General features: G+C 42.2%; 1 protein-coding gene across 2 annotated transcripts in view; it reads left to right on the top strand.

Annotated features, from left to right (window-relative positions):
* LOC139538424 (polypeptide N-acetylgalactosaminyltransferase 13-like) overlaps positions 1-22,825 on the top strand; it is an 81,867-nt gene that overhangs the window by 36,542 nt on the left and 22,500 nt on the right. The window contains exons 9-12 of one of the 2 annotated variants that reach the window (XM_071340429.1): positions 12,588-12,727; positions 13,751-13,849; positions 14,078-14,212; positions 17,745-17,959. In XM_071340429.1, the coding sequence (XP_071196530.1) occupies positions 12,588-12,727; positions 13,751-13,849; positions 14,078-14,212; positions 17,745-17,930 (560 nt within the window). In that variant the 3' untranslated portion in view covers positions 17,931-17,959. The remainder of the gene's footprint in view (positions 1-12,587; positions 12,728-13,750; positions 13,850-14,077; positions 14,213-17,744; positions 17,960-22,825) is intronic. The other variant, XM_071340430.1, reaches the window with a different exon arrangement.

Here is a 22,825-nt window from a genome sequence, read left to right on the forward strand (position 1 = left end):
GTTATTGTATCTAGTGTGTCCTGCGTTGCATATAATCGATGCAGTGCGCATTCGCGAAAAAGGACTGTCGTTGCTCCAACGTGTACCTAACCATAAACATCAATGCCTTTCTTAAAATCAATACACAGAAGTATGCATATTTAGCTAAACGAAATCCAGGTTAGCAGGCAATATTAACCAGGTGAAATTGTGTCACTTGTCTTGCGTTCATTGAACGCAGAGTCAGGGTATATGCAACAGTTTGGGCCGCCTGGCTCATTGCGAACTAATTTGCCAGAATTTTACGTAATTATGACATAACATTGAAGGTTGTGCAATGTAACAGGAATATTTAGACTTATGGATGCCACCCGTTAGATAAAATATGTAACGGTTCCGTATTTCACTGAAAGAATAAACGTTTTGTTTTCGAGATGATAGTTTCCGGATTCGACCATATTAATGACCTACGGCTCGTATTTCTGTGTGTTATTATGTTAGAATTAAGTCTATGATTTGATAGAGCAGTCTGACTAAGCGATGGTAGGCACCAGCAGGCTCGTAAGCATTCATTCAAACAGCACTTTCGTGCATTTTGCCAGCAGCTCTCATTGCGCTGTTTATGACTTCAAGCCTATCAACTCCTGAGATTAGGCTGGTGTAACCGATGTGAAATGGCTAGCTGGTTAGCGGGGTGCGCGCTAATAGCGTTTCAAACGTCACTCGCTCTGAGACTTGGAGTAGTTGTTCCCCTTGCTCTGCATGGGTAACGCTGCTTCGAGGTTGGCTGTTGTCGATGTGTTCCTGGTTCGAGCCCATGTAGCGGCGAGGAGAGGGATGGAAGCTATACTGTTACACTGGCAATACTAAAGTGCCTATATGAACATCCAATAGTCAAAGGTATATGAAATACAAATGGTATAGAGAGAAATAGTCCTATAATTCCTATAATAACTACAACCTAAAACGTCTTACCTGGGAATATTGAAGACTCATGTTAAAAGGAACCACCAGCTTTCATATGTTCTCATGTTCTGAGCAAGGAACTTAAACGTTAGCTTTCTCACATGGCACATATTGCACTTTTACTTTCTTCTCCAACACTTTGTTTTTGCATTATTTAAACCAAATTGTTTCATTATTTATTTGAGGCTAAATTGATTTTATTGATGTATTATATTAAGTTAAAATAAGTGTTCATTCAGTATTGTTGTAATTGTCATTATTTCCAAATAAATTTGGAAAAATCGGCCGATTTAATCGGTATCGGCTTTTTTTGGTCCCCCAATAATCGGTATCGGTATCGGCGTTGAAAAATCATAATCGGTCGACCTCTACTCTGAACAGCTGATGTTGAGATGTGTCTGTTACTTGAACTCTGTGAAGCATTTATTTGGGCTGCAATTTCTGAGGCTGGTAACTCTAATGAACTTATCCTCTGCAGCATAGGTAACTCTGGGTCTTCCTTTCCCGTGGTGGTCCTCATGAGAGCCGTTTCATAAGAGTGCTTGATGGTTTTTGTGACTGCACTTGAAGAAATGTTCAAAGTTATTGTAATAATTCGGATTGACTGACCTTCATGTCTTAAAGTAATGATGGACTGTCGTTTCTCTTTGCTTATTTGAGCTGTTCGTGCCATAATATGGACTTGGTCTTTTACCAAATAGGGCTAACTTCTGTATATCACCACACAACTGATTGGCTCAAACGCATTAAGAAGGAAAAAATTCCACAAATTAACTTTTAACAAGGCACACCTGTTAACTGAAATGCATTCCAGGTGACTACCTCATGAAGCTGGTTGAGAGAACGCCAAAAGTGTGCAAAGCTGTCATAAAGGGTGGCTACTATGAAGAATCTCAAATATAAAATATTTGTTTAACACTTTTTTGGTTACTACATGATTCCATATGTGTTATTTCATAGTGTTGATGTTTTCACTATTATTCTACAATGTAGAAAATAGTAAAAATAAAGAAAAACCCTTGAATGAGTAGGTGTGTCAACTTTTTTCTGGTACTGTATATAATGACCTTTTTAGACTTATTTTTCATGAAGTAACACTGAATTAGACCTATTTGTATCCTCTTGCAATTTTGATACTTTTAAGTGATTCTGAGTGCAATATTTATGTATTCGTTCTCCCACGCCTGGTTTCTCACTCCCGGCATGTGAACATTGCTCTGGCGACCTCTGGGTCTGTCTCTGCCCTCCGGGGAGGGTCTAGTTATTTTACCTGACCTAGTGATGATGCAGACAGATATTGGGGGCTGGCTGTGGTGCTCCCATTCCTGGTTCTCACTCCCTGCATTAGACCATCCATCCCCTTAGTCCCTCTATGTCTGTCCTAACAGTTTCACTCCTTCTGACTGATTGGCATACGTGATCCACCCTGGGAAGGGCCCCCATTAGCCGTGGCTCTTTTGGAGACTGTTCCCCCCTGCTCTACCTGGTTGATCCTGCCATATTCTTCGGTTGAAGAGCATGCATTTAAGAGCAATTGGAGGCCACGGAAGGAGAGTTTTATGGCATTGAAGCTCGTCTGGAGGGTTGTTAACACAGTGTCCAAAGAAGGGCCAGAAGTATACAGAATGGTGTTGTCTGCGTAGAGGTGTATCAGAGACTCACCAGCAGCAAGAGCGACATCATTGATGTATACAAAGAAGAGACTCGGTCCAAGAATTGAACCCTGTGGCACCCCCATAGAGACTGCCAGAGGCCCAGACAACAGGCCCTCCGATTTGACACACTGAACTCTATCAGAGAAGTAGTTGGTGAACCAGGCGAGGCAATCATTTGAGAAACCAAGGCTATCGAGTCTGCCGATGAGGATGTGGTGATTGACAGAGTCGAATGAATACGGCTGCACAGTATTGTTTCTTATCGATGGCGGTTAAGATATCGTTTAGGACCTTGAGCATGGCTGAGGTGCACCTATGACCAGCTCTGAAACCAGATTGCATAGCAGAGAAGGTATGGTGGGATTCGAAATGGTCGGTAATCTGTTTGTTGACTTGGCTTTCGAAGACCTTAGAAAGGCAGGGTAGGATAGATATAGGTCTGTAGCAGTTTGTGTCAAGATTGTCCCCCCCTTTGAAGAGGGGGATGACCACAGCTAATTTCCAATCTTTGGGCATTTCAGACAACACGAAAGAGAGGTTGAACAGGCTAGTAATAGGGGTTGCAACAATTTTGGCATATAATTTTAGAAAGAAAGGGTCCAGATTGTCTAGCCCGGCTGATTTGTAGGGGTCCAGATTTTGCAGCTCTTTCAGAACATCAGCTGACTGGATTTGGGAGAAGGAGAAATGGGGAAGGCTTGGGCGAGTTGTTGTGGGGGGTGCAGTGCTGTTGACCGGGGTAGGGGTAGCCAGGTGGAAAGCATGGCCAGCCGTAGAAAAATGCTTATTGAAATTCTCAATTATAGTGGATTTATCGGTGGTGACAGTGTTTCCTATCCTCAGTGCAGTGGGCAGCTGGGAGGAGGTGTTCTTATTCTCCATGGACTTTACTGTGTCCCAGAACTTTTTTGAGTTTGTGTTGCAGAAAGCAAATTTCTGCTTGAAAAAGCTAGCCTTGGCTTTTCTAACTGCCTGTGTATATTGATTTCTAGCTTCCCTGAAAAGTTGCATATCACGGGGGATGTTCGATGCTAATGCAGAACGCCATAGGATGTTTTTGTGTTGGTTATAGGCAGTCAGGTCTGGAGAGAACCAAGGGCTATATCTGTTCCTGGTTCTAAATTTCTTGAATGGGGCATGCTTATTTAAGATGGTGAGGAAGGCATTTTAAAAAAAATAACCAGGCATCCTCTACTGATGGGATGAGATCAATATCCTTCCAGGATACCCTGGAAGGAAACAGGTCAACATTCACAAAGCCACAAGGACGTGTACTCAAAGCATGCGTGGACCAACTGGCAATAGGTCAGAGACCTGGCAGTGTGGTGCCAGGACAACAACCTCTCCCTCAATGTGAGCAAGACAAAGGAGCTGATTGTGGACTACAGGAAAAGGAGGGCCGAACAGGCCCCCATTAACATTGACGGGGCTGTAGAGGAGCGGGTCGAGAGTTTCAAGTTCCTTGGTGTACACATCACTAACAAACTATCATGGTCCAAACACACCAAGACAGTTGTGAAGAGTGCACTACAACACATTTTCCCCCTCAGGAGACTGAAAAGATTTGGCATGGGTCCCCAGATCCTCAAAAAGTTCTACAGCTGCACCATCGAGAGCATCCTGACCGGTTGTATCACTGCCTGGTATGGCCCACTGCTCTGTATCTGACCGTAAGGCACTACAGAGGGTAGTGAGTACGGCCCAGTACAGCACTGGGGCCAAGGCCATCCAGGACCTCTATACTAGGCGTGTCAGAGGAAGGCCCCAAAAATTGTCAAAGACTCCAGTCACCCAAGTCATAGGCTGTTCTCTCTGCTACCGCACGGCAAGTGGTACCGGAGCGCCAAGTCTAGGTCCTTAAGGCTCCTTAACAGCTTCTACCCCCAAGCCATAAGACTGCTGAACAATGAATCTAATGGCCACCTGGACTATTTACATTGACCCCCCCCCCCCCCTTTGTTTTTACACTGCTGCTACTCGCTGTTTATTATCTATGCATAGTCACTTTACTCCTACCTACATGTACAAATTACCTCGAATAACTTGTACCCCCACACATTGACTCGGTACCGGTACCCCCTGTATATAGCCTTCTTATTGTTATATAATTTTCTTGTGTTACTTTTTATTACATTTTTTACTTCAGTTTATTTAGTAAATATTTTCTTAACTCTTTTTCTTGAACTGCATTGTTGGTTAAGTGCTTGTAAGTAAGAATTTCACAGTAAGGTCTACATCTGTTGTATTCGGCGCATGTGACAAATAAAATTTGATTTGATATCACTTGTTAAATCCACTTCAATCAGAAGGATTTTTAAGCCTTGAGACAATTGAGACATGGATTGTGTATGTGTGCCATTCAGAGGGTAAATGGGCAAGACAAAAGATTTAAGTTCCTTTGAATGGGGTATGTTACTAGATGCCAGGCGCACCGGTTTGAGTATGTCAAGAACTGCAACGCTGCTGGGTTTTTCACAGTCAACAGTTTCTTGTGTGTATCAAGAATTATCCACCACCCAAAGGACATCCAGCCAACCTGACACAACTTTGGGAAGCATTGGAGTCAACATGGGCCAGCATCACTGTGGAACGCTTTCGACACCTTGTAGACTCAATGCCCTGACAAATTGAGGCTGTTCTGAAGGCAAAAGGGGGTGCAACTCAATATTAGGAAGGTGTTCCTAATGTTTTGTACACTCAGTGTATATACACACTACTGTATATACACACTCACTCACACACACTACAATGACACTCACACAAAATCCACACACATTCATATACAAACACGCACGCACAAGCGCGCACACACACACACACACAACGCATTCACTTTTCTTTATTTTACTCTTATTATTATCTATCCTGATGGCTAGTCACTTTACCCTGCCTTCATTTACATACTGTATCTACCTCAAATACCTCATACCCCTGCACATTGATCAAGTCTACACCTGTTGTATTCGGCGCATTTGATAAATAAAATTGTATTTTAAGTGTTTTGCATGGAAGGCAAGGCACCCTTTCTAGGTTTCCAGAATGCTCTCCAGTCTGTCTTCTGAGGAATAGAGGCAGGCCCAGTACCCTAAGTCATTCCTGGAAAAGCATGCTCGCAGTATCCTCTGAAGGCTGCAGCCAGGCAGGCAGCAGAGAGAGAGAGACAGTGCTGAGGCTGTGATAGATGAGCCACCCTGTCTAGTGTAGCCTGGTATACATTCAGAGTCTGCCACTCCAGGATATTAGAGGGGATGATAAGGTCAGGGCAGCTCCACTGTTAGTGTGCATTCCAAATTGCACCCTATTCCCTATATCAGGGGTGGGCAAACCTTTTGGCTCTAGGGCCACATCGGGATTTCGAAATTCAAACAAGGGTAGCTCAGATTTGTTTGTCAAAATCAGAAAAAGTTATTTGAAAATATGTAGGTCCATTATACATTTCTACAGACTTTCTCTCTAGTTTTAGGCGTTCAAGTGTGGCCTGGTGTATTTTTTTTAACCAAAAATAATAATTTGCCCCAAGAATTATAATTTTTTATTCAAACCTCACCACAGGCCAGATTAAATGGGTTTACGGGTCGGATCAAGCCTGCGGGCCGTAGTTTGCCCACCTCTGCCCTATATATAGGTCTACAATACTTTTGTCCAGAGCTCTGGTCAAAAGTACTGCACTATTGGCCTGATTCCATTTGAGGAATTGTAAGCCTTTCCTATGCACTTCTCAGTAGTTGGTATTCAGATTTACCTCATGCAGGTGCGTAACAGGCTTTGCAGGCGTGATTCCCTTGCGTACGCTGAAGACATTTAATTAAATCGCTGAAAACCCTCCCACTTGCTGGCCAGCATATTTTGTTGTGTATTTCTTATTCAATAGGGTTTTCTGTACATTTATCTTAAGCCATCCCTTTAAATACGGTGTACCTTTTTAATTCGAATTGAGTCAACAGACTAGAATACATCAAGAGACCACAAATAAATATTGATGAATCAAAAATAAATGTTTGATTCATCTTGAAAGTTGTCAAATTCAATCCATGAAATATTGGAAGGTGAAAAAAATACTACAATAAGGTTTGAACAATAGTCTTATAAATCTACCCTAATCCTCACTAATCATGGGACTGCATGACAATGGTCCAGTCATCGTGAACCATGTGCCAGGCTCCAGGTTTAATCTGCTAAGCGTGGTCTGAGTTCCATAATGATTCAAATAGACTACATGTTCCAAATTATTGCACAACATTAACCTAATATGATCCTAATGCTAGCGACCCTCAGGAACAACTATAGAAACTCACTAAAGTGACAGTTATAAATGTACTGTATGTGGGTATAACTGATGGTGGCTCCCGATAGTGGCTAATATTTAACCTGAAGTTAAACTCCGACATCTCAGAATTCACAAAGTCAAACACAGACTGTGCATCTCGCCCACTTAACAAATCAAAGTAGCCCAAGAAACAGTCCTGAATAAAGCCCTGATCATCCACATACCTGATGATAACTGACAACTACAAGCAGACTGGCAGCACCATAGGTCCCAGAGTGGTGGGGCAATTGTTTCCCCCTGGGGCCCAGCGTTTTTCCTTATCTGTTAGCCTAACCAGAACAACTCTGGACCCTATAAGGTATGACAGTGATTAATCAGTTGTAAAATGGTTTTATATGGGCTATGATGGGACCCGTTTTTCCTAATCAGGTCACATGTTGTTTTTTTTAAATCCTGGAAAAAAAATCCTGGCCGAGGGGGGATGAAAACCCTGTCAAACTGCAGCAACCTTATACTTGTTCATATGAATTATATTTAGACTAGATTAAGAGGGGGATTTCCTCTACACGGATACAGAGGCAACAATGGATAGACAATAGAACTCACAGGGCTGAGCTTGCTTTATGCATGTTTGCATCATGCAGGCCTATGCAACTGTAGTCCTAATTAAACATTTACTCACAGTCTATGTCGTCACTATTATGTTGATTGATTCATTCCAGTTAATCATTTTGGATTGAAAAGGTACGGGCAGCCTAGCCAGCCCAAGTCTGAATATAAACCACATTTGATCACATTCACATTTTCTCCTGACGCACAAATGAACTATAAATACATAACGTTACCAATTTGTTTACCCTGACTAGATGGACTGGGCACATACGCTGTTTGCAGCTGCTATTATGAGTAGCCTACAGTTGATCAGACTGAAAAATCGTCTCGTTTTCATCTGATCTTTAATGTTTAGGTGTAGCCTAGGCTGCTGCAACATTTACAGTTGAAGTCGGAAGTTTACATACACTTAGGTTGGAGTCATTAAAACTCGTTTTTCAACCACTCCACAAATGTCTTGATAACAAACTATAGTTTTGGCAAGTCGGTTAGGACATCTACTTTGTGCATGACACAAGTCAATTTTCCAAGAATTGTTTACAGACAGATTATTTCACTTATAATTCACTATATCACAATTCCAGTGGGTCAGAAGTTTACATACACTACGTTGACTGTGCCTTTAAACAGCTTGGAAAATTCCAGAAAATGATGTCATGGCTTTTGAAGCTTCTCATAGGCTAAGTGACATAATTTGAGTCAATTGGAGGTGTACCTGTAGATGTTTTTCAATGCCTACCTTCAAACTCAGTGCCTCTTTGCTTGACATCATGGGAAAATCAAAAGAAATCAGCCAAGACCTCAGAAAAAAAATTGTAGCCCTCCACAAGTCTGGTTCATCCTTGGGAGCAATTTCCAAACGCCTGAAGGTACCACGTTCATCTGTACAAACAATAGTACGCAAGTATAAACACCATGGGACCACGCAGCCGTCATACCGCTCAGGAAGGAGACGCGTTCTGTCTCCTAGAGATGAACGTACTTTGGTACGTGCAAATCAATCCCAGAACAACAGCAAAGGACCTTGTGAAGATGCTGAAGGAAACAGGTACAAAAGTATCTATATCCACAGTAAAACGAGTCCTATATTGAAATAACCTGAAAGGCCACTCAGCAAGGAAGAAGCCACTGCTCCAAAACCGCCATAAAAAAAGCCAGACTACGGTTTGCAACTGCACATGGGAACAAAGATCGTACTTTTTGGAGAAATGTCCTCTGGTCTGATGAAACAAAAATAGAACTGTTTGGCCATAATGACCATCGTTATGTTTGGAGGAAAAAGGGGGATGCTTGCAAGCCGAAGAACACCATCCCAACCGTGAGGCACGGAGGTGACAGCATCATGTTGTGGGGGGTGCTTTACTGCAGAAGGGACTGGTGCACTTCACAAAATAGATGGCATCATGAGGGAAGAAAATTATGTGGATATATTAGGGTTTGTTATCCCTGCGTGGATTATTCTGGCTGATTTAATTTTTCAGAGTAAAGTACGTTATTTTACTCAGTTTTGTGTCCTGCGCTTGACTCCGTCCTCACCTCTGCACAACTGACATATGACATATTCTGACATTTCACATTCTTAAAACCTAAAACAGGGCACTTTTACTAGGATTAAATGTCAGGAATTGTTGAAAACAGAGTTTAAATGTATTTGGCTAAGGTGTATGTTAACTTCCGACTTCAACTGTATGCAATGAGTTGTTGCTTGTCTGTCCGGAGTGATTATGTGTTATCATCTTTGCTAAATAAATACAGAGGGAATGTAGAAAGCCTACTTGAGCGCGTTGGAAAGGTGTGTTGCGTCAACCTCTCTGTAATCTCCCTTTTAATGGATGATGCGATGGAAGCTATTAAATCATTCTGAATTGTTTTCGACATCCCAGAAAAGACAGTAGAAAGTTCCATATGTTCAGCAAGTAAAGCATCGTGATGTGCAATTACCTCTGCAAGCTCCTTGTAGTTACCCTTGTTAGCAGAATTTTCCCTCTTGCCGTGTCCTCTAAAAGCCAAGTCTTGCATGCCCTAAAATGCAGTGGTGTCGATAAACCACTTGAGAACATCCCTGTTTTTCTTACTTTCTCGTTTGAAGACGCAGATCTTCGTCCGTTACATTATCGAAGCAGCTTTTTCCCAGAAACTTGAATCTGATGTGGGCATTTACCGTGCTTTCGGGAAAGTATTCAGACCCCTTGTTTTGTTACAGCCTTATTCTAAAATGGGGGGGGGGGGGCAATGTAATCCCTATTTTAAAATAGATTACATTGCCCCCCCCCCTATTTTAAAATGGATTAAATTGTTCCTACCCCTCCTTATTCTAAAATTGATTAAATTGTCCCCCTCTCCTTATTATAAAATTGATTAAATTGTCCCCCCCTCTCCCCTCATGAGTCTACACACAATACCTCATAATGACAAAGCAAAAACAGGTTTTTAGAACATTTAGCAAAAAAACTAACTGAAATAACACATTTATATAAGTATTCAGACCCTTTACTTAGTACTTTGTTGAAGCACCTTTGGCAGCGATTACAGCCTCGAGTCTTCTTTGGTATGATGCTACAAGCTTGGCACACCTGTATTTGGGGAATTTCTCCCATTCTTCTTTGCTGTCAAGCTCTGTCAGGTTGGATGGGGAGCATCACTGCACAGTATTTTCAGGTTTCTCCAGAGATGTTAGTACGGGCTCTGGCTGGGCCACTCAGAGACTTGTCCCGAAGCCACTCCTGCATTGTCTTGGCTGTGTGCTTAGGGTCGTTGTCCTGTTGGAAGGTGAACTTTCGCCCTCAGTCTGAGGTCCTGAGCGCTCTGGAGCAGGTTTTCATCAAGGATCTCTCTGTACTTTGTGCCGTTCATCTTTCCCTCGATCCTGACTAGTCTCCCAGCCCCTGCCGCCAAAAAACATCCCCACAGCATGATGCTGCCCCCACCATGCTTCACCATAGGAATGGTGCCAGGTTTCCTCCAGATGTGATGCTTGGCATTCAGGCCAAAGAGTTCAATCTTGGTTTCATCAGACCAGAGAATATTGTTTCTCATGGTCTGAGAGTCCTTTTAGGTGCCTTTTGGCAAACTCCAAGCAGGCTGTCATGTGCCTTTTACTGAGGAGAGGCTTCCGTCTGGCCATTCTACCATAAGGCCGTATTGATGGAGTGCTGCGGAGATGGTTGTCCTTCTGGAAGGTTCTCCCATCTCCATTGAGGGACTCTGGAGCTCTGTCAAAGTGATTGTAGGGTTCTTGGTCACCTCCCTGACCAAGGCCCTTCTCCAACGATTGCTCAGTTTGGCCGGGCGGAAAGCACTAGGAAGAGTCTTGGTGGTTCCATACTTCTTCCATTTAAGAGTGATGGAGGCCACTGTGTTCTTGGGGACCTTAAATGCTGCAGTAATCTTTTGGTACCCTTCCCCAGATCTATGCCTCAACACAATCCTGTCTCGGAGTTCTACGGACAATTCCTTCGACCTCATGGCTTGGTTTTTGCTCTGACATGCACTGTCAATATATAGACAGGTGTGTGCCTTTCCAAATCATGTCCAATCAATTGAATTTACCGCAGGTGGACTCCAATCAAGTTGGAGATACATCTTTAAGGATGATCAATAGAAACAGCATGCACCTGAGCTCAATTTCGAGTCTCATAGCAAAGGGTCTGAATACTTATATAAATAAGGTATTTCTGTTTTGTTATTTTATACATTTGCAAAATTTCTAAAACCCTTTTTTCACTTTGTCATTATGGGGTATTGTGTGTAGATTGATGAGGAAAACATTTAATTTAATCCATTTTAGAATAAGGCTGGAACGTAACAAAAGGTGGAATATTCAATGGGTCTGAATACTTTCCGAAGGCACTGTATATGTTCCCAGCTTTTGTTTTGCTGTTTAGTTAAAAGATCGATGTTCTTCAGGTCACTGTACTCAGACTTTCCAAAAAGCAGGCAAAGCCAGCAATAAAGGCGGCTTGATGAAAGGCTCCCTGTTAACCAGCTACCCTTTTGATACCAATTGGTATTGAACGCCCTCACCTTTTCCTCCTTCTTCATGAAACTGATCTCAGGCAGAGGTCGACCCTTGGTTTTAATTCTAACCTTTTCCGTGTACTCCAGAGAATGACAGGGGTTCTTCAACAAAAAGTCAACAACATTTTTGGTAGCTTCTACCATTCTACCATTCTGGCAGCGAGAACTGCATGCTCACGCTGTTAGCTAGCTGGCTACTGCCACTTGCTACTGAATTTAGCAAGGCAAATTGAAATGAATTGCACTAACTGAACACAAAAAGAAAGCCAAGAAAGAAAAGAAAACTATTTATAGAAAACTACACACTCGGCTCATTCTATGATCCTAATCCTATGATTGAATGGACAACATGTCAGTTCATATTGCAAAAGCTTTGATTGGTTGGAGGTCGTCCTCCAGAAGTTGTCATAATTACCATGTAGGTCAATGGAAAGGGGGTGAGGCCTACGAGCCTCCTAGGTTTTGTATTGAAGTCAATGTACCAAGAGGAGGACAGAAGCTAGAGTGTTGTTGAAGTTACTATAGACCTTTATTGCAAAACAGTGTGTTTTAATCATCACATAATTAATTATTTGATGACAATATATTTAGTATAGTTTTATCTAAAAAAGTATAACTTTTTTTAATGTTTCACTATTTTTATGAAATTTCACTGAAGAGGATGATCCTCTCCTTCCTCTGAGGAGGAGCCTCCAGTGGTGTAGACTAGAGGCAGCCATTAAATATGTAACGATGGATAGGTCCCTCTAGTGTACAGCTTTGGCAGTGCAGTCAGACAATAGATGCCAGAGTACCAACGTCATTGGTGTTTCAGCCACAGCTGCCACACCCACCAACCAAACGTTGTTGCTTGTAAGCGGTAAGGGCTCTTGTTGTCTTTAGCTGATATTTCAATGCATGTGTTCCTGTACTTGCACCAGGTGCTGTATGTATCAATCATCTTAAAGTAAAGGGCTAATCTAGGATCAGGTCTCCTCTGTCCATTCATCTTAATCTCAAATGTAAAAACTGATCCTAGCTTAAAAACTGATCCACTACTAGTCTGACGTGCTCGATACACATGGCTCCGTGGTCTTGGTTTGTGTTTGCAGGTGTGGCCCGGGTGGGCTATGGAGATGTGTCCTCTCGTAAGGCCCTGCGTGAAGCTCTGCAGTGCAAACCCTTCTCCTGGTACCTGGAGAACATCTACCCCGACTCTCAGATCCCCCGGCGATACTACTCACTTGGTGAAGTATGAAGTATTTCAGATTCTACAGCCCAATGTACCTCTCATGACCGTGTATGCATCCCAAATGGGACTCTATTCCCTATATAGTGTACTACTTCTAACAAGGGCCCATAGTGAATAGGGTGCCATTTGCCCTACTTCTCTTTTAAAGTAAGTCAGGGATGATAACTGGCGTCATCGGTTTAGTTGTTGACCCAAACCCAAGCACAGGCTAGAGTTAACAACATTCTAGATAAGAGGTTAGCATGAGAGGGGAATGTTCTTGATAACATATGCCAATAAAAGAGGAAGGCCATGATTGATAGAGAGCATGTTAAATGATGTGACGGGTTGGGAGTTTGGAGAGGAGGTTGTAATCCCCAAGTTTAATTCTGCTGAGGCTCCGTGATTTTACAGCCTGCATCCAATGTACTGCAGTAAAAGCTGCCTATGGCAGGGAACTGCAGCAGTACCCTCAGTCTTCCCCTTCCTGCCCTCCCGTCTGTTCCATGATTAACTCACTCCACAGCACACATCCCACTTTTAACAGCTCCAGTCATTAGCTTTTATATCATTTAATTATGAACGGTACCATTCCTGCATAGTAAGCATGTTATACAACACCTAGCACATAGAGCATGCCTCTAGGAGTATATTAGTTAGACATTAGATGGCTCATTGGATTATGGAATCATTAAATAAGAATTTGGGTTGGGAACATAGATCACAACAGGTCTGATTTATGCAGCCATTTGCGTTGCTAAGCAAGGTCCCGCATTATGAGTTACATCACCGGTGAGGTAATGAGTTTAGATTGCTAGTTTTATTGAATAGTAAATATTGAATTAGATTTGACATCTGGGCAACAGATTTTGTCACCTGGAAATGATGTGCCAGTGTTTGATGAGAGGGACTCCATTTCTTCCACCTCTATGAGCAGTAGCTTTTGTTATTTGTAAATATGCCAAGTTGGATTGAAGGATGGTAATTATGAGTTAAGTATGAATCCAATGTTGAATCTCTCATTTTATTCCTTTCTACCCCTAGATCAGAAATGTTGAAACGAACCAGTGTGTGGACAACATGGGCAGAAAGGAAAACGAGAAAGTTGGCTTCTTCAACTGCCATGGCATGGGTGGGAATCAGGTAAGGAGACTGCAGTAGAGAGCAGAAAGAGCAGAGAGATATGGACTTGGTTGCAAAATACCTTTCCTGTATTTCCTAGGTTTTCCAGAAATCCTGGTTGGAATGGAGAGAATTAGCAGGAAATCCAGAATCCTCCAGCCAGGATTTTGGAAAATTACCAAAATGTTGCAACCCAAGGAGAGAGCTATGGACTAGTAGATACAGTAAATGTCTTGTTCTCTCTGCTAGGTGTTTTCCTACACAGCTGATAAGGAGATCCGGACAGATGACCTGTGTCTGGATGTGTCTCGTCCCCATGGACCTGTGGTCATGCTGAAGTGTCATCAAATGAAGGGGAATCAGATGTTTGAGTATGATGCAGAGGTAAGATCAAATTCAAGACTCCTCCTGTACTGTGTGAGTCATGACAGGAGTGTGATAACTTGTGATTATGATTTTTTAGATTATTTTATTTAACCTTTATTTAACTAGGCAAGTCAGTTAAGAACAAATTCTTATTTACAATGACGGCCTACCCCGGCCAAACCTGGCCGACGCTGGGCCAATTGTGCGCTGCCCTATGGAACTCCCAATCATGGCCGGATGTGATACAGCCTGGAATCGAATCAGGGACTGCAGTGACGCCTTTTGCATGGAGATGCAGTGCCTTTGACCGCTGCGCCACTCGGGAGCTCACACACCTTTGCCACACACTGATTGTCCAGAGTCATTTCTGCACTATTACATAGGAAGATATTTCATGTGTATAATGACACACCTGTACAAATACATCTATAAATCTTCAAAAATGGTAGGATTGTTTTAAGCCACCAGATGGTGCTACATATCAGGAGTCAGGCTTCCTGTCAAATCCTGTACAGTAGCCATCATTCTGTAGCTCAATGCACATTGCAGCCCATAATATTCCCCATTTATTAAAATGTTCTTCTCTCATGTAGTATGTTGGCAAGTGGGAATATGATTTTGAGGTAAGCTTTCTGACCTGGTGCTCTTGAATGTCGTCATCTAGTCGATGTAGACAGTGTATAAGTCCTGTCTTTGGTAGGTAGTAGTATCTTGTTCTTAGTGGTTGTAAGGCCTGCGTGTTTTTTCTCTCAGTAGTCTACAAAATCCTCTGTGAAATTGTGTTAGTAGTTTATAGAAGAGGTTAGGTTAATGCTCTGGGGAATGTGACTCGTTAGCCAGACCAGACTCCACTGTCCAGTTATGAGCCTAATGACGTGTGTCCCACAGTGCAATATGTCGACTCAGACATAGAGTTGCAAAATTCCAGTAACTTTCCAAAAATTCTCTGGCTTTCCAGAAGTCCTGGGTGGAGTCCTGGGTGGAAGATTAATGGAATTCTTGGACATTTTGGGAAAGTTGCTGGAATTTTGCGAGCATATTAGACATTACTGAATGGTCCATGATATTCCAACAGATTTGTTTTCATTTCAATGATCCAGGACTTGATGAATTGAGTACACTTCTAGATATCTCCATAATATTTATACCATGCAAATCATCTATGCCAGTACAAGTGCCATTTTAAAGTGCATCAGACTTTGAAACAAGCACAGCATACTATCACAGCATACTAACACAGCATACTATCACAGCATACTATCACAGCACATACAATAAAGCATATACATTCCCACAGGGAAACTGTAGCATACAACAATTGTGTATTCTCAAAGCAGCCTTAATATTAACAATTCATATCGTTATATTTCTTCCACTGGGACCTATTCATATGTTTGAGTCCTTGGGCGGGCCGTCTAAGCGTTTTTCCCCAAAAACATTGTGATGGAAAAATGCTTTCAGAGTAAAATTAAACAACTTAAACCAGATATAAACAATGTCAAAAATTATGCTATATATCTTTTGAAATAATATCATCTTTGAGAACTAACAATTACCATATACTAGACAGTCAGGGAGAATTTAAAATTCAACAACAATGAACTTTGCATAATAAAAAAATATATACTGCTAAATAACACTGCATTAGTGTAACATCTGCTTCCAACTCACACCCTCAAACACATAGATCCCCTGAATGCAGCTCACTTTCCAGCCCACTTTCCAGCTCACACTTTCAAACACATAGATCCCCTGAACGCAGCTCACTTTCCAGCCCACTTTCCAGCTCACACTTTCAAACACATAGATCCCCTGAACGCAGCTCACTTTCCAGCCCACTTTCCAGCTCACACTTTCAAACACATAGATCCCCTGAACGCAGCTCACTCTCCAGATCCCAATCACCTGAATTATAATTACCTGTTCACACACCTGTATGTCATTATCCTACACAATTTAGTTCAGTTCTGTGCACCCCATCACTGTGAGGTATTGTTTGTTTTGTGACACACGTCTTTCAGAGCTCTGTTTTTCCCGTAATTTAATCCTCCTGTGTATGATAGTTTTTGTCTGCCTCACAAACGACGCCTTTTGCCTATTCCCTGCCTGTACTTTAGCCTATTGGATTTCCTGTTATCTAGCTATTGCCTGATCTCCCGGACTATGTTACTAGCCTTTTCCCTGCCTGTACTGTTGCACTTTTGGACCCCTGTGTATGACCTTCTGCCTGCCCCTGGACCCAGCTACCTGCCTCCTCCTGTGGTCCTTTGCAATAAACACCTGCTGTGCCCTGCGCTTGAAACCAGCTCTCTGTCTCCCATCGTGTTCATTACAATTAGCCATGGCAAAATGCATAGAATTGCAGAAAATTTGCTTTGAAACTGCAACATTTTCTCTCAGCTCCATTGCAGAATATGTCGAATCGCATTAAATTGTCTTTGAAACTGGAACATTCTCTCTCAGCTTAATGGCAAAATGTGTAGAACTGCAGGGAATTTGCTTTAAAACCGCAAAAATGTGTAGAATTGCAGTAAATTGGCATAAAAAAATATGTATCTCTACGGGGGCCTCTAAAATGTTCTCTACAATTCAGCCACGCAAATGGCCGATTGCGCCCCCTGCTACCTGCTCCAGTATGGTGTCACCTGTCATTGATTAAGATCTCTCATGTCACTGTCAACTTTGAAAAGCCCCCAGGCTCATCTATTCCTGTACAAACCCTGGGAGAGATCCAGGTATTACACTTTGTGCTTTAGTTAAATATGTAATATGAAAACATGAATAATTCATGCATTAGGAAATGTCCCTGACGTATACGGCAGTGGGGTTTCAATGCCACTGTCAACGGCCTGATTATCTTTAGGAACAGTGTGACAGGCGATACTACTGATCCCAGCTGTACCATTAACATTTCATATGCTCATCATTTTCAGCATCTGAAATACCTGGCTTTTACATCATCTCCATATTCCAGGTGGTCAGAGCCTGGGCCTGGACTGAAATAGCTGTCGGTAGTCATTTTGGGTACCCGTTTATATTTAGGTGCCGGTACTTTGCAATATTTTTAAGCCAATTTTCTTCAAGAGGTACTGGTACTCAAGCAGTAACAAATTCGAGTATTCAGTACCTGTGTGTAACAGTCCAATTCAAGCACTGGTCAGAGCCATCTCTCTACTCACCTCCTATTCTCAATCCCTCCCTGCTCATCCTTTCATAGGACTATAGAATATCAGTGCTGATATAGAATATCAATGCCACCATCCCACCAAGTCCCATCCACTTTTATCAAACTAGGAAATCTGGTTGAAGATTTTCTGATTGTAGGCAAAGGTGCTTCCATTCTGAGCAACACTCCAACATAGTCCATTTACCCTTTAGATCGGATTGTGTGGCATTGTGTTTTTTTGGAATATAAGTATACGGTACTGTTGGTGATCTTGTTGTTGGGCCTGTCTGGCCTGAGTCTTGCTCTGTCCTAGCGTTTCTCACTCACCACTCCCATCTCCTCATGTCCATGCATTACATCCTCCATCCGGATGTCCATCCACAGAAGCACACGTTCCTCCACATCATCACACAGTCGTGTCTGACCATCAGCAGGCTGGAGGACGGCAGCTGGCGCCCCACGGTGGAGTACTGTAATAATAGCCCCGTGCAAGCCTGGGTCCTGAGGAACTTCACCCGGCTGGAGGTGTTTAGGAAGCTGTACTACAGCCCCACTGATTACTTTCTGTAGGGGCTGTCTTCCTGCATGGGCTACCACAGGTCAGTAACTTACTATACAACCAGACCTTGTGGAGGTCCTAGTGTGAAGTGTTCTAGTGTGTATATGTCGTCTAGTTTGTAGTGTTCTAGTGTGTAGTAGTCTAGTGTGTAGTATGTTGTCTAGTGTGTAGTCCAGTGGTGGCTGGTGGTCGGAGATATCGGAGGAAGGGGTTATTGTAATGGAATTCCAGCCTTTAAAATTAGCCCGTCCTGCTATATCGCTGCTCACCAGCAACCAATGGTGTAGTTGGCTAGTGTGTAATCGTCTAGTGTGTAGTGTCTAGTCTGTAGAGCTGGAGTTGTATGACTGTGGTGGAATAGGCTGTCACGTTGCTTTAGTAAGTAGCTTCTTACCTCACAGTATATTTGTGTTAGTTTCTTTTACCTCCGCATTGAGATGTTTTTGGAGCTTCAGCTTGTTGCGATGCTGGACTTTTCCAACGTTAGTAAATGTGTGCCATGCAAAGAAGTTTCAGTAGCGATTACCACTGACCTTTTGATATGGATGCATAACGACAGGAACACAGAGGCACACAAGGCAATAATAAACGTCCCTCGACAGCTTTAGATGGTGCTGTATACACGACGCTATCTGCAAGAAATGTATCCAGCCTTCCTCCGCACCAAATTAGATCTCATTTTACATTTATTTTCCTACATCAATATTTTATTTGGATGCGAAAATTCACTGGAGGCCCTCCATTGGATGAGAGCTGAGGAGGCGAGGTGGTTTTATGTTTAGCTGATTATCTATGCGATGGGCAAATTGAAATGGGCTCGCCTTTGTTTACGAGCTCTTTTGAAGTGATCCCTCATTGTGAGCTGTGCTTTCATGGCTCTGGCCTTGGGAAAGTGAGGGCTGCATTTTGAACACACTCCTATGGTCTCATAACAGCTGTGTTCAGCACACAGCGCGTTCTCAGTGTCTGAGGGTTGAATTTCAATCACCACTCATTTCCATTTTACCTATATACATCTACTAAATCTAGTCTGGATGCTCGCTGCAAGTAGCTACCGGCTTCTGTTCGATATATGGACTGTAATTCTATTTGTCGTTCCCTTAACTTTAGCCAGTTACCTCTTTACAGTACCTCTGTAATTCATTGGAGTTTATTTGTCTGTTAAGCAGTTGACGTCTGCCTGGTAAAGAACATATTCATTGCTGTGTGCTATCCTTTTCGGACTACTGTTGGTTAAATTGGGTGAGTTGCGCGCAGGGTTATTGTTCTTTGTAAACAAGACGGTGCTAGAGCAGCCTGCTGTCAGATGGCCTTATTCCATGTTCTGTTCCTACCGTGGTCTCTGTCCTTGAGATTAACACTGCACAACGCTCTCTGAACAGACCATATTGGGACCACAATTAGACAGTGGTTGTGTCCCAAATAGCCCTTTATAGTGCATCACTTTTTTACCAAAGCCCTATGGGCCCTGATCAACAGTTAAGCACTATAAAGGCAATAGGGTGCCATTTGGGATACACACTTGGCCAATCAGTACTGAACAGCCACACTATCTAACCGCCGTGGCTCCCTCCAATGGCAGAATGCCAAGAAATACATTTCTATTGAATCTGTTGGTACGGTGTAGATTTTTTGTTACACGCCAGACTCTGTTTTTAAGCGTTGTTAGTGTCAGCACAAACACACATTTAAAAGGGATCCTGCATCTGTCAGAAAGTCGGGTTGCCGACTCCTCTTTGAGACATAGCAGATAAATGTTCTTCACCCTGGGCCGGCTCTTGGAAACCATCTTCATTTAATTAGCAGGTCTCAGCTGTGCACACACACGGCACAGAGCTCATGAGCCACTCTCTGGGACTGCAACAGCTGTAATGGGAGTTTTTTACTGCCACTGAGGAGCAATGAAATAATTATGAGCAGAAAGGACACGTCCCTCACATGTCTAATATTTTCATTAAATATGGATTGGTTTTCCTCCTCTCTTATATCTTTACACTGAAGTATGGTGGGATCTTTCAGGGATGGCAAAAATAGCATCTCCATTATTGCCCCAGACATGTTCTTATGATTAATAAATAAGCTTTAGTGTAATGGAGGTTCATAGGCCTATTTACAGGTTCAGTACTATAAAGTACTATTTTGACAGTTATAGGTTTGAGGACATCAATACATGAATTTGTTTCATACATTTTAAAAGCAGAACATTGTCTTTTTTAAACCTTTGCACCAAAACCTGCCTAAGTGGTTGGTTTTACTGTAATGCTCAGGTCATCTCCCCCTCCAGTGAAGTAATGGTGAGAGAGAGAGAGGGATGCTCTGTGTGATGCCTTTAAAAAGTATTGATTCCCCCTTGACTTATTCCCCCCCCAAAAAATGTGTTACAGCCTGATTTCAAAATTGATTAAAACATTTTTTTCTCACCCATCTATACACAATACCCCATAATGACAAAGTGAAAACATAGACATTTTTGAAAATGTATTGAAAATGAAATACAAAAGTAACCATTTACATAAGTACTCACACCCCTGAGTCAATACATGTTAGAATCACCTTTGGAAGTGATTACAGCTGTGAGTCTTTCTGGATAAGGGACTGTACGTTATTTATAATGAGGGATACTGTACCTGGAGAAAATCCTACCTCTCTGAAATTAAAAAGGTGGCCCTCCCTTTAGTAAAATACATTTTTACTGACCTTCCCTGAACATTTGAAAAAAAACAAGTGACCCTCCCCTATACCCAAAAGAATATATAAAACATAAAGTGGATAGCAGAGAAAATGCCTTCCGTTTACCCTTACTCCAAGGCAGTGGACATTTTAGCATGTAAATCTTGGTGGGGCAAAAAAAAGATAAAAAGTGTGATGCATTTCAGCAAAGCCACTACACAACACTAAACAATACATTAATTACACTATAACGGTGACAAACGGTGCCCATAAACTGTTAGGGCCGACATAAAGCTGTCCCAACAGCAGTTCCAACATCTTACCTCTGCTACACCTGGCTATCAGTGGAGCCTTGTCTGGCAGTGAAACAGTTAATTCAACCTCATTTCCTGCCTTTAAAATAAACATAGCTGATATGGCTGACTTGCTTAAACAAATGTGGTTTCTATTGACAATTGAGATGTACAAACTATGGCATAAGGGGACGATAAAAGGCCATCCGAAATGTTGATTAAGACATTAATGAGCGAGCGACGGCGTACGTAGTCAATGTAACTATTTGTTAAGAACCTTTGAAATGTACAGCGACAGAATTCAGAACATGGACCCTTCTTACAGTGTTCTCCCTATACACCAAGTCAGAACCGTTGGATAAATAAAGGGGGCATATAAGCAGACAATGAAAGCTCTTACAAAATTCGATGATTACATTTCTAAAACAGGTTATTGGCTACATGTGCTCAACCAAGTCAGAACAGTCAGAACAGTAGTCAGAACAGTAGGTGAAATTAAGAGGGGTAAATAGACCAAATTATTAGGGTGAGTCACATGGTTTACTAACAGCTTACTACACAACATACACTTAGTATTACTTTCTTAGCTACAGTATATATATCTCCCTGGCATATTACATAATTTATGCAGCAGCATACAATACATTTTTGGACTCACCTTGTTGTGATGTGCTCACTTGAACAGGAAGGTGGCACGGTGGTCATTCGTGGGCAAATTTTGTCATCAAAGTCTGGCATTCTCTGGTTTTATGGTGCTTTCAAGACAACTGGGAACTCTGGGAGAAAAAAACAAGGTCTAATCATGATGATGTCATTGATCTTCTGGTTGTAGCTCTAGAAAGTGTCCCGAGTTCCCGATATACAATTCCTAGTTGGATGATATTTGATGAATATTTTTTATTTTATATTTTATATTCTTCAAATAGTCACCCTTTACCTTGATGACAGCTTTGCACACTCATGGCATTCTCTCAACCAGCTTCACCTGGAATGCTTTTCCAACAGTCTTGAAGGAGTTCTCACATATGCTGAGCACTTGTTTTCCTTCACTCTGCGGTCCGACTCATCCTAAACCATCTCAATTTGGTTGAGGTTGGGGGATTGTGGAGGCCATGTCATCTGATGCAGCACTCCATCACTCTCCTTCTTGGTAAAATAGCCCTTACACAGCTTGGATGTGTGTTGGGTCATTGTCCTGTTGAAAAACAAATGACAGTCCCACTAAGCCCAAACCAGATGGGATGTTGTATCGCTGCAGAATGCTGTGGTACTGTAGCTATGCTGGTTAAGTGTGCCTTGAATTCTAAATAAATCACCAACAGTGTCACCAGCAAAGCAACCCCACACCATAACACCTCCTCCTCCGTGTTTTACGGTGGGAACCACACATGCGGAGGAGATCATCTATTCACCCACACTGCGTCTCATAAAGACACAGCAGTTGGAACCAAAAATCTCAAATTTGGACTCCAGACCAAAGGACACCTTTCCACCGGTCTATGTCCAGTGCTTGTATTTTTGTTGGCTCAAGCAAGTATCTTCTTCTTATTGGTGTCCTTTAGTAGTGGTTTCTTTGCAGCAATTCGACCATGAAGGCCTGATTCACAGTCTCCTCTGAACAGTTGATGTTGAGATGTGTCTGTTACTTGAACTCATTGAGGCATTTATTTGGGCTGCAATATCTGAGGCTGGTAATTCTAATGAATTTATCCTCTGCAGCAGAGGTAACTCTGGGTCTTCCATTCCTGTGGCGGTACTCATGAGAGCCAGTTTCATCATAGCGCTTGATGGTTTTTGTGACTGCACTTGAAGAAACTTTCAAAGTCCTTGAAATGTTCAGCATTGACTGACCTTCCTGCCTTAAAGTAATGATGGACTGTTGTTTCTCTTTGCTTATTTGAGATGTTCTTGCCATAATATGGACTTTGTCTTTTACCAAATAG

The sequence above is a fragment of the Salvelinus alpinus genome, chromosome 14 (genome assembly GCF_045679555.1).
Source record: "Salvelinus alpinus chromosome 14, SLU_Salpinus.1, whole genome shotgun sequence".
Classification (NCBI taxonomy): domain Eukaryota; kingdom Metazoa; phylum Chordata; class Actinopteri; order Salmoniformes; family Salmonidae; genus Salvelinus; species Salvelinus alpinus.